The 12,540-nt window shown below is 35.3% G+C and overlaps 1 protein-coding gene across 1 annotated transcript in view; it reads right to left on the bottom strand.

The window, feature by feature from the left end:
* Window positions 1-2,075: 2,075 nt before the first annotated feature.
* LOC150098131 (UPF0729 protein AGAP000931) overlaps window positions 2,076-12,540 on the bottom strand; it is a 64,158-nt gene continuing 53,693 nt past the window's right edge. Inside the window, exon 3 of the mRNA XM_090406470.1 lies at window positions 2,076-2,529. Coding sequence (XP_090262596.1) covers window positions 2,473-2,529 — 57 coding nt within the window. The 3' untranslated portion in view covers window positions 2,076-2,472. The remainder of the gene's footprint in view (window positions 2,530-12,540) is intronic.

Below are 12,540 nucleotides of genomic sequence, written 5' to 3' on the forward strand. Positions count from 1 at the left end.
TTACAAATGTAACACATTTTAAAATATTCTTAATATACAACAGTGTAGATTCTACACTGTAGAACATGCAACTGTGTATAAGACTTGTCAAAATGTGTCTTAGCTGTATTAGCATGTTGGGGGGGGGATATAAAAGCATGGCTCGTTGCGCTCACTTCCACAGTGCATAATTATCACTTCAATTGTAAACTAGTGTCACCTACCACCCATTATTTTGTTAAAACGGCAGAGAAACATGATATCCCAGAATCCATGGCTTGGAGAGCCATTGGTCGATTAGAAGCTGGACAAACACAGCAAGTTGTCGCTCAAGCGTGTTGTGTATCTCAAAGAGTAATTTCGCAACTTTGGAATTGCTTTCTGGAGGCAGGAAATGTCCAAGGACAAGGTCGCCCCAAGGTCTCCCATCACCAACAACTCCAAGAGATGATCAGTATTTGTCATTACTTGCCAGAAGAAATCGAACATTTAATGCAGCACAACTTCAAAGTGAACTTGCCACAGCAACAGGGAGACTAATATTGACACAGACAGTACGAAATCGTCTTCATGCCATATGTTTATATGCTTGAAGACCAATGGTTTGCATTCCGCTTACTGGAAATCAAAAAAAGAGCCTGAAGAAATTGTGCATTTGTCCAATTGCACAGGAACCAATTGCAATTGGACAAATGAGGATTGGGTTCATGTACTTTTTAGTGACGAGTCCAGGTTCAGTATGCAACCCGATAACCAACATATCTTGATATGGCATGAAAATGGAACAAGAAATAATCCAAAGTTTGTTCGTGAAAGACCCCAACATCAAGGGGGAAGTTTGATGGTATGGACTGGAATAAGTATAGGTGGCCATACTGATCTCTATTTTATCAGAAATGGTTCCTTAAATACACCAAAGGCATCGCGATAAGATTTTGGAACCTGTAGTTCATCCATATGCTGCTGCAATTGCCAAGAATTCATTTTTATGGATGACAACTCATCCACACCATGCAAATTTGGTACAAGAGTGGTTTGAGGAAGAAGGTATTGAACGAATAGACTGGCCTGCCTGTTCACCAGATTGTAATCCAATCAAACATGCCTGGGATGCTTTAGGTAGGTGCATTTCTGCTTGACTGGTGCCACCATGATCGCTTCAAGAACTCAAAATTGCTCTCACAGAAGAGTGAGGAAATATCCCACAAGTACTGTTTGATCATCTTATCCAGTCCATGCAATCAAGATGTACTGCTGTTTTGGCTGTTAATGGAGACCGTACACCCTATTAAAAATCAACAAAAGCGTTCTTGGCTATTCTTGCTAAAATTATTTCATGCTAAAATGTATAATTTGTTAAATTTGTAATAAATATCAATTATTTAAACAATATCTCATCAATTACAGCCTACCCATAAGTAAGAAATATTTATTTATGTATAAAGTACCTAATAGTTATAATTATTTGCAGAAATTTATAATTATCAGACAGAAACTAAATTATCCCTTATTGTTTTGAGTAGTATATATTTTTTAAAATATATACTACTCAAATTTTTTAAAATATATATTTTAAAAATCAGGCTTTTTATCCATTCTTCTGAGTGCAATCAGACTTATAATGGGATGATCTAATGAAAATTTGTAAACATAAAAACATGAATCTAAATAGTAACATCATGTAAATAGTCATGTGGGATAAATGATTCAGAGTGGCCAAGCAGATTTTGTATCTTACAGAAAATTGAACTATTTTATTCATCATGAAATAAATAGTTGAAGATTGAAAGAAACAATGTATATAAAAATCGATCACGAGTTGGTTTTATTTCATCTATAAAACTTTTAGTGAAGATTTTAAAATAACGGTTTACTTTTAGGAAGTTACAGGTAAAAGGTAAAATGTTATGATCATATTAATTTCAATGCTTTTTTTTTTTGTTTATGTATTTATTCTGTATTATTTTATTTTATTTTCAATCTAAATTCATTTTATCTATATTTCACATGGCACATCAGCATTGTAATGGAGAATGCAATTTCCAAAATTTAAATTTAAAAAAGAAATATACTATTTATGATAATATATAACTAAATTGTCAATGTAAATAGGAGATTTATTTTTGGCATACTTTACAGAGGTCAATATAGTCAAACATTATACAGTATTTAAACAGAACGAAATCCACATTCATGACAGAAAATGAAACTTTCAAGGACATTATTTTATATTACATATATCTAGTGCAGTCGTGTATATATGCATGTGTATTCATAATACTAAAACAAGTGAAAAATAAAATATCAGTCAGAAAAAATTTAACCAAGTTGTATAACTATGATAAGTCATGATACAACTGCTGCATAGATAATGTGAATACCATAAAATGTACAAAATTAAATTATATCTGTGGTCCACTTCCTTTACAACTTTTATAGTTTTTATATACATAGCAAGTAGTTTACATAATTCCCAACTGTAACAAATTTATTTCATGCATTTTTCTTTTCTTCTTTCGCAGACTGTTCATCCACAAGCGATCCATTTGTCTGCAATTTGAAAAATTAAGTTTAAAAAAATGAAATCAATAAAACTATTAACAAATCATATGAGAGATATAAAATTTAATTCATCACAGTATTTTGCTTTTAGAAAAATTATCAAAAAAGCTTTAGGCAGGTGCAGCTTCTTCCATGATTAAGGCTTCAATGCCAGATGTAAAGAAAAGTAAAAATAATGATAATTCTTTAACAAAAGAAGCTTTTAGTTAAACATTATCATCAACCTAGTATTACTAGGTTGGTGGCACTTTGCTTTTCAACTGCTGAGTATGCTAGCCCTGTTTGGAAAAGATCAACATGTCAAAATTATTGACAAGGTTCTTAATGAAACATGTGAGCTCATTACCAGCTGCCTTAAGCTTACAAAAATTGACCATCTATACTCACTGTCTGGTACACCTTCTCACATCAGAAGGATTACACAGTAGATATGAGCAGAAACAACAACTAAATGATGAATGTATGTATGGACATGTTGCAGTACATAGGAGGCTAATATCAAGGAAAAGTTTTATTCACTGTGGAACCATTGGTTGATTCCATAAAAGCTACGAAGTCAACAATGTGGCAAGAACAATCTCCAGAGGCTCTGAACTTAAACGAATCTCTTCCTTCTGGCTTACATCTAGGCTGGCAGAGATGGAAAACACTGAATAGACTTCGATCTGGAATGGGCAGATCAAAGCAGAATATGGCTAGATGAGGGTACACAGACAATGACAGCTGATCATGTGGTAAAGGACATGCATAAGAGCCCATTTATTAGTGCATGAAACCATTCTGTTAAATATGATTTAGCATTCCTATGTCAAAATGCACCTTATTGATCATAAAGTGCATTATCAAATATTAAGCATAGAACAAAAATACTTTGTTCTATGCTTGAAATAAAACTATAATAAAGGATATTACAGACCCATTTATATATTATAGCCAAATAGAGAAAATCTTAAGGGTTTTGAAAATTTATCAGAGTATATGAGAAAGTTATCATTATAATCTTCTTAGAGTATCTTACAAATGCCAAATTGAAGCCTCTCAACTCTACTTTTAATATCTAACAGCTGTATTATATTTAAATAGTTTTAATGTAACGTGCACTTTGTTGTTATTATTATGTGCCAGTTGATTTTGACTCTTGGTGATCCTGTGAACAAAGGCCCTCCACTGCACTCAGCCTCTTCCCCATTCCCACTAGACATATTTAAAATAACTTTCATAACTTACACATGTAACAAAAATTATAGAATTTTATTCAAAATCTCCAATATATTTCATCCAACATTATGTGGACACTGACCATTAACTACATTCAAAACATGAATCAAAATAATGAGTCATAAATCATGCATATATTAGTTTCTCAATTGCAGATGAAGTATATGATTACACTATTAGAGTTCAGAGGAAAAATAATGGAAAATAATTATTAATTTAAAAAAAAACAAACAAACTCATGAACTGTTAATAGTGATCACTTCCCAAAACTTAGATATTGGCATGCAGTCTGATCAGTTGAGGCTCAGATGATTTCGTAGCATTTCATATGTTTCAAGAAAAACACAACCAAATTTGAACTTGCTGGAAAGCTGTTCAAATATGTAGTGCATATGTTCCATTAAAACTATTTATTACAAAACTCTATGGCAAGGAACATTCTAAATAAGAAGATAGGATAAGCTACATTTGAAGAAAGCTAATCTGTAACAGACTTGTGTTCCTTAAGCATTGTCGCATTGCTGACATTATTCCTAATTTTGTTAAAATTAAAGACCCTGTCCAGTCATGTTCTGAATGGAAGATTTATCAAAAAAAAGCAAGCAAGGCATTATAGTAAATCAAATATGTGAAATGAAGAAACATTTTTATTTAAATAAGGCTAAACTTCTGAAACTTTAAGTACTTTAAAAGACATTCCCTCAGTCAAGACCATTTTTAATTAATTTCTTGTATTTTACTATCCTCGGACATATGAGCACATTTCATCCATAAATATAGATTAATTCATAAGTTTGAAATATTAGAAGGAAGAAACTACCACAATATTCAACAAATAGACTGCTAACAAATGATGAACTAAATGTTCTGTCTAAAGGTCCTGATTTCACTCTCCTCAACACATACCTTACTTACAAATGGTAAATGTGGGAAAGGTATCAGAGAATTATGAACAGATGAAGCTCTTTGCTACCTATGCCAGAACACCAACATTGTCATCATGAAGGTTGACAAAGGCAGCATTACGAGATAGGTCAACCTATAGTGTTATCAGCAGGGATCCAACAAAAAAAAGTCACATCAATATATTAAATAAATCATTAGACAGTGTACAATCATAGGATACCATTTCTGCTGAGAGGTAACAAATTTACCATGCCTGTCTGCCTCATCACTATGGTCTTCCTAAAATACATAAGGACGGCAACCCACTGCGTCCAAGTGGACTGTATTGGCTCTCTCACTTACTACCTTGCAAAAAGTCTCTCTCGTCAGCTTCAGAATCTCACTGGCCACAATAACTCTTGTATCAAAAACAATCTTGACTTTAAAGAGAAAATAAAAGATCAATATCTGTCTAATAATGAGATTATGGTTTCTTTTGGTATAGTCTTCCTATTCACCAACATACTAACACAAGAGACAAGGGCATTCCTCTCTCACCAGCCTTAGCTGATTATTTTATGGAACAACTAGAAAAAGAACTCTTTGGAACTATATTTCCCCAGCCTTGTATATGGTTATGTTTTGTTGATGATATATTTGCAGTCTAGTCTCACTCTGAGTCAGAATTACTCCAGTTCCTAGAGAAAGTAAACTTGTATTCCTGTATCAAGTTCACTATTGAATGCAAATCCAATAACGAAATACCCTTTTTGGATACCTTAATAATTCATAATCCTATGGGTCATGTTGAATTTTCAGTTTATTGGAAGCCAACCTTTACTGGCATATACATTCACTCATCCTCCCACCTTCAATCATCACAGAAGATGGGTATTATTATGAGTTTTGTACATAGAACTCATATGACCTGCTCTTCTGATTCCTTTTTGTTAGATGAACTCAATAAAATTAAAAGCAATCTGTTATGTAATGGATACAACGAAACTATCATTAAAAAAATTATTGATAATTATCATCCTTCTATCAAATTACAATCTGATGAGAAAAGAATTTCAATACCTTAAAGGAATCTTGGAACAAATAGCAAGGATTCTTCGCAAATTTCATCTATATATACTTCCTTCAAACCAGATAAGAATCTGTCTTCCTAACTACTATCTATAAAGGATATATAGCTACCTCTTTCCATACCAGGCATCCATCAAGTACCCTGCTTATGTCATCTTTGCTATTTTGGATAGACTGGCCATTCTGTCTTGATTAGAACTGAAGATCATCAAGATTATATTATTTTTTTGGAAGCTGAAAAGTCTTGCCTTGTTTTTCATACTACTGTCACTAGATACAGCTTTTTCTTTGGAATCAGACAAAACTTTTTCACTCCAGCAAGTTCAAATATGATCAACTTTTCCTTTAAACACATAAAATGCTAAGAAATCATCCTAACATGAACTGATCAGACTGCATTTCAATATCCAAGTTTGGAAATGACCATTATTAATTGTTCATAAGATATTTTTAAAATTAATAATTATTTTCAATCACCTTTTGTCTATGCAACTTTCTACAATTGTTCCTTTGAACTCTAACAGTGTAATCATATACATGGGTGGTCTGAAAAGTTCTCAGCCTCAACCATAAATGGCAAGACTATCGGCAAGATTTTTTTTTTCTAAGTTGGTACAAGTGTGATAAGCACCTATGTGAAATTGCAAGTCATACTATCAAGTAGTTTTTTTATACAGCTGTCAGAAGCCAAAGTGTCTGTATCCCTTGAAATGGATAAAGTTGAGTATCGTGCAGTTATAAAATTCTTTGTAAAAGAAGGTTTAATGCAAAAAGAAATTCAATCGAAGTTCATAAAAGTTTATGGGCACTCTTCTCCTTCATTTTTTACGATTAAGAAATGGGCGACTGAGTTTAAACACAGCCGTACCAGCCTTCAAGATGATCCATGTGAAGGCCGTCCAAAAAAAAAAAAAAAGTGTAACAAAAAGTGGCGCAGATAGCATCAGCCTGGCCAAAAATTATTGCGATCACTGAGACGTGGTTGACAGAAGGGGATATAACAACAGGAATAGAAGTCGCTGGGTATAGCATTTTTCGTCAGGATAGGAGGGGAAAGCGTGGTGGTGGGGTGCTGCTTATGATAAGTGATGACCTATGTCCTCTAAGAGTGGAGAATTTGGAAGGAAGTGAGACAAATGATTTTGAGAGCATATGGTGTGAGGTAGAGGTAGGCAAGACAGGATATTTAGTGGGGTGTTGCTACAGACCCAGGAGCACAGAGGATGGGGACCAGGAGATGTTTAGACAGCTAGGTTTGGCAAGTGCAAGAAGAATGATTGTTATGGGAGATTTTAACTTCAGTAGTATAAATTGGAGAGAGGAAGATGCATGTAGCAATAGGGGAACGGAATTTCTAGAATTCTTGAGGGACAAATGTCTTAGGCAACATGTAACAGAGGGAACAAGAGGTTCAAAAGTTTTGGATTTGGTTATAGCATCAGAAGAGTTGATAATAACTGAGTTGACGTCTCTCCCACCAGTTGGAGAGAGTGACCATATGGTGTTGACTTGGAAAATGAATAGACATGCAGGAGTATCAAAGAGACTGGAACTTATGTGGAATTATAAGGCAGGTGATTATAATAGTCTTAGACGTCAACTTCGGGAAGTTTCATGGAGGGAGGAATTGGAAGGCCGGGATATCACCAGTGCGTGGGAAATTGTGAAAGAATATTTGTTATCAGCAATGGTAAGTTGTATACCATGAGTAAAGAAGAGGACGCAATTTGGAGTAAAGTGGATGACAAACAATATTAAACAGGAATTGCATGCGATAAAGAGGCTATGGAAGAGATATAAGGAGACAGGTGAAGAGATGCATGAGGAATATAAGACACAGGCCAGAAGAGTGACTAGTGTGGTAAGGAAAGCGAAACTGGAATATGAGAGGAGATTGGCCCTAAGATCCAAAGAAATCCTAGGGAATTTTTTAGCTATGTGGCCAGTAGGAGGAGAAATGACTGTGGAAGAATGATATTGTGGGATAAAAATGGGAATAGAGTGACTGATGCAGAGGACATAGTGGAATTGTTCAATGAACACTTTATTGGAGTATTTCATCCTAGAGGAGTCAGTTTTAATGCTAGAGGGATAGGACTGGTTCGAGGTCTGGAGGTACAGGAGGAGAGTGTGTTTCATATACTGAGTACTCTGGATGTCAGTAAAGCTGTGGGACTGGATGGCATTTCGCCACGAGTTTTGAGAGAATGTGCTAGGGAATTGACAGTACCTTTAACGTGGCTTTTCAATGAAAGTCTAGCTTTGGCAATGGTGCCCAGGGAATGGAAGGAAGGTAAGATAGTGCCATTGCATAAGGGTGGTAACAGACTGGAAGTGTCTAATTATAGGGCGGTCTGTGTGTCATCAGTAGTTGTTAAGATCTTGGAGAAAGTAGTGAGGGACCGTATACAGCATTGGGCAGATGAGGGTAATGTTATCTGTGAGAATCAACATGGATTTGTGAAAGGACGCTCTTGTTTTAGCAATATGCTAGCCTTTTATAATAAAGTTACAAGAACATTAGATGAGGGAAAGGCATATACTGCAATTTTCTTAGACTTGGCGAAGGCATTTGACAGGGTGCCACATGATAAGCTGATATTTAAGTTGCAGCACACATGGGTCTGGATGTCAGATTGGTCAACTGGATTCAGGATTGGCTGTCTGATAGGTATCAGAGAGTTGTGTATGGGGGAGCAGTTTCCAGGAGGCAGAGGGTTACAAGTGGGGTCCCACAGGGCTCAGTACTAGGACCTATATTATTTAACCTTTATATCAATGACATAGCCAGTGGATTGCAGGGGATATTCAGTTGTTTGCGGATGATGCGAAGCTGGGAAGGATTATTAGTGATAGTGCAGATGTGGTAGCCCTGCAAGAGGATTTAAATAAGCTAGATAGATGGGCAAATGAATGGGGTGTCAGTTTAATGCAGCAAAATGCAAGGTCTTGAGGTTTGGGAAACATAGATGGGATGCTGCATACTCTATGAGAGGAGTTATACTGGAGGAAATAGGGGAGACAAGAGATCTGGGGTTGATGATTGATAGAAACCTGAAGTTTAGAGGACATATTGAAAGGTGGTGAAGGTAACACAGAAGATTGCTGGTATTATGAGACGGACACTGACCTGCAGAGATAAGAGGGTTATCATTCCGTTGTATAAGTCTCTGATCAGACCACACTTGGACTATTGTTCTCAGATTTGGTCCCAGGATTTGAAGGGGATAAATTAACTGTGGAAAGGATACAAAGACGGATGACAAAGATGGTTTCAGGACTGTACAAGGATAGTTATGAGGATCGGCTGAGAGAATGTGGACTGCAGAGGTTGGTGGATAGAAGAAGGAGAGGTGATATGATTGAGACTTTTAAACTGTTGAGAGGTGGTTACAGGGTTGACACTGGGGAGTTCTTTCACTTGGTTGATCAGCGGGAAGGAGTGATGACAAGAGGCCATCCCTGGAAGTTACGAAAGGAAACTGTGAGCAAGAGGTAAGGAGTGGTTTCTTTGTGTGGAGGGTGGTTGAGCCGTGGAATGCATTGCCTGATGGAGTGGTGGGAGCGAGAACGGTCAGTGAGTTTAAAGAGTGGTATGATAGACTTTGTGTTTCTCAGGGGGGCCTCCCCTCGATGAGTCTTGACAGACTTTATGTCTTAGGAAGGACCTCCCTCGATGAGTCTTTTGACTCCTTGGAGGCCTGAATAATAATAATAATACCAGAAATCGTTGACGAAGTGCATGATGTGGTATTGGATGATAGGAGAGTCAAAGGGTGTGAAATTGCTGACTATAGGCATTTTAAAAGAATGTGTAGGATATATTTTGCATGAAGAATTGCAAATGAAAAAACTTTGCGCAAGATGGGTGCCATGCAGATCAAAAATGCACTTGCATGAAATCTCCGAACAGTGCTTGGAACATTTTAACAAGAATAAAACTGATTTTGAATGTCTATTTATTACAACGATAGATGAGACTTGAATTCAGCAGTACACACCAGAATCCAAACAGCAGTCAAAACAGTGAACAGAAGCTGGTTGTTTAGAGCCAAAGAAGACAAGGTCACAGCATTAGTATGTTGGGATGCTAAAGGCATTTTGTTTATTAATTATCTTGAAAAGAGTAAAACAATAACCAGGGAATATTATTCCGATCTTTTAACCAGACTACACGAAAAAATTCGTGAGAAAAGACCCAGTTTGCAGAAGAAAAAAAAAACATCTTTCATCAGGACAATGCACCTGCCCCCAAAAGTGTTTTAGCAATGGGAAAATTAAGGGATCTGCACTAATGAATTGTTGGAACATCAGCTCTATTCCCCAGATTTGGCTCCCTCCGACTTCCATCTCTTCCTCACTAGTCAGCATTTTTCTTCAAATCAAGAGGTGATTGCAGCTGTAGAGGGGGTATTTTGCAGATCTTACTGAGAACCACTACAGGGATGGGATAATGGTGCATGAGCATAGCTGGAATAAAAGTATCAGTCTTAAGAAAGATTATGTTGAAAAATAAAAATAATTTTGAAATTATAAATTTGTTTTTTCATTGTTAAACTGAGAATTTTTCAGACCACCAATGTAGTTTTGCTGAACTGAGATATGAGCTAATGTATGCATGATTTATGAACTAATTATTGCAATTAATTTTTTGAATGTGGTTAACAGACTATTTCCCTGATAATGTCCATGTAATGTTGCATGAAATATATTGGAGCTTTTGAAAAAAATTCTATACAATTTTGTTAATGTGTAAGCTGAAAATTATTTAAATATGTATTATATTTACTTAAAGCAAAAATTTTATTTTTGCCTATTATCAAATATATATATATATTTGCTGACTAGCAAATAGCTGCAGACTGGAAATTTTTTTTATTTATTTAATAAAAATATACATAACATCTCCAACTACGATATAGTACTATCAATCATTTAGTAGAACTCATATTGACTTACTGGCACATACTAAAAAACAATGAAGGTCTTGAGTGAATCAATTTTTTGCATGTGAGTAGGATTTTCATAATTTATTGAGCTCTATGTGTGTGTGCATATATATATATATATATATATATCGGGCATATATTCACCCACGGAATAGGAATATCACTGATATTATATTTTTGCATTTATTCCTGTTAAAGACTCTCCTGATTGTTTCATGTGATTCCTGAAATTTAACACAATATACTAATACTTCATGAAAAGGACACTTTTTGACGTGTAGACATTGCATCACATTCGCATTAATAGCCAAGTGTGCAGTCACAATGGCCCAGTGGGTCAAATTCTTAGCATTCCAGTGATTTTAAACCACCCAGAAGGTGAGGCAGGGTGTGCACTAAGACAATAGCATCCAGAAATCAGTGGCTGTGATTGGTTATTATGTCAACCAATCCAAACATTGTCATTTGTGAAAAGTTGCTGTTTTTGTTTTTTGAATTTCATCTGTTTTGCATATGTGAAGTGTGAATTAGTGAGTTTAAGACACCGATATAGACAAGTAATTTTCTATAAATAATTTGTAACTTTTTTTTAACTTATGTATAAATCAGTACATAATAAATCAAGTTGGAACTTATGTATAAATCAGTATGCAAAACGAGTCATTTCATCCTTTTTTTGGTTCAATCCAGAAAAAATAATAAGTTCTATGATTATTTTTTCCGATTTCTGGGCACATTACATGGCAGTATTTAAGAATCATATCAAATTTCAAATTATCTGTGTCTCACTAGTATTTACCAATGATAACACAAGCTGAGGTAAGGTGGTACATCCCTTGGCAACTCATAGCATCTACTTGTGGACATGTATTAAGGGAAGGGCCACTACCAAGACTGGTTTCGACCTTTACTGAGGTCTTGTCAACGGGAGCCAGACTACACTTGGATAAAGGATTAAACTAAATTTATTACAGTTTAACCAAGTGCAAAATAATCTTTCTCTAAATCCAGAGTAATTTAATAATAAGGTGGTACACCAGTTGGCAACTCGTATAGGTAAATATGACCTCTCCATTGCTTTTGCCTTAGTATCACCACCCTGGGTCTGCCTCACACTGACGAGACCTCAATCAAAGTCGAAACCGGTCTGGGTAGTGGCCCTTCCCTTAATGCGTAGCAGTATACATGTCCACAAGGAGATGTGCTTTGCATTATGGGAGATACTGAGACAAGGAGTGATGAGAGCTTGGTCCACCTTTGCTATGAGTTGCCAAGGGATGTACGACCTTACCTCAGTCCTGAAGATATTTTCAGGCACAAACTTTGTTTGCCTACACTTGGATAAAGGATTAAACTAAATTTATTATAGTCTAACCAAGTGCAAAAAAAAAAAAATAAATAAATAAATAAATTTCCAATGATAACACAGGCCTGCGATGGAAAAGTTGTCTGAGAAGTAATAATTGATCTATAGATTTTTAGGTGCTGAGTTCAGAAAAAATAGTAAAAAAATTCCATCATGCACCAATTTTACCCAATTTCCAATTTTATTGTTTTTATTAGTAGTACATACATACATACATACATACATCTTCAAGGTCCTAATAAAATTAGGAAATAATATTATTTCCTAATAAAATTAGGAAATAATATTATTTCCTAATTTTATTAGTAGTACTCGGATTTAAATTCAGGACATTGGTATTTATTTTCATTCTCCTTTATTTACAGCTAATTAGTTGTATAAGTGCTTTTTTGAAGTGTCTTTTTATGTTAAATAAAGAAATTTCCATGAAAGTTCTCATTCTTAAGATAGGAGAGGGAGGGAGGGAGGGAGGAATGCAGATAAAAGGTTTAG

The sequence above is a fragment of the Typopeltis vanoorti genome, chromosome 16 (assembly GCF_054136105.1).
Source record: "Typopeltis vanoorti isolate ZY-2024b chromosome 16, IOZ_Tvanoo_1.0, whole genome shotgun sequence".
Classification (NCBI taxonomy): Eukaryota; Metazoa; Arthropoda; class Arachnida; order Uropygi; family Thelyphonidae; genus Typopeltis; species Typopeltis vanoorti.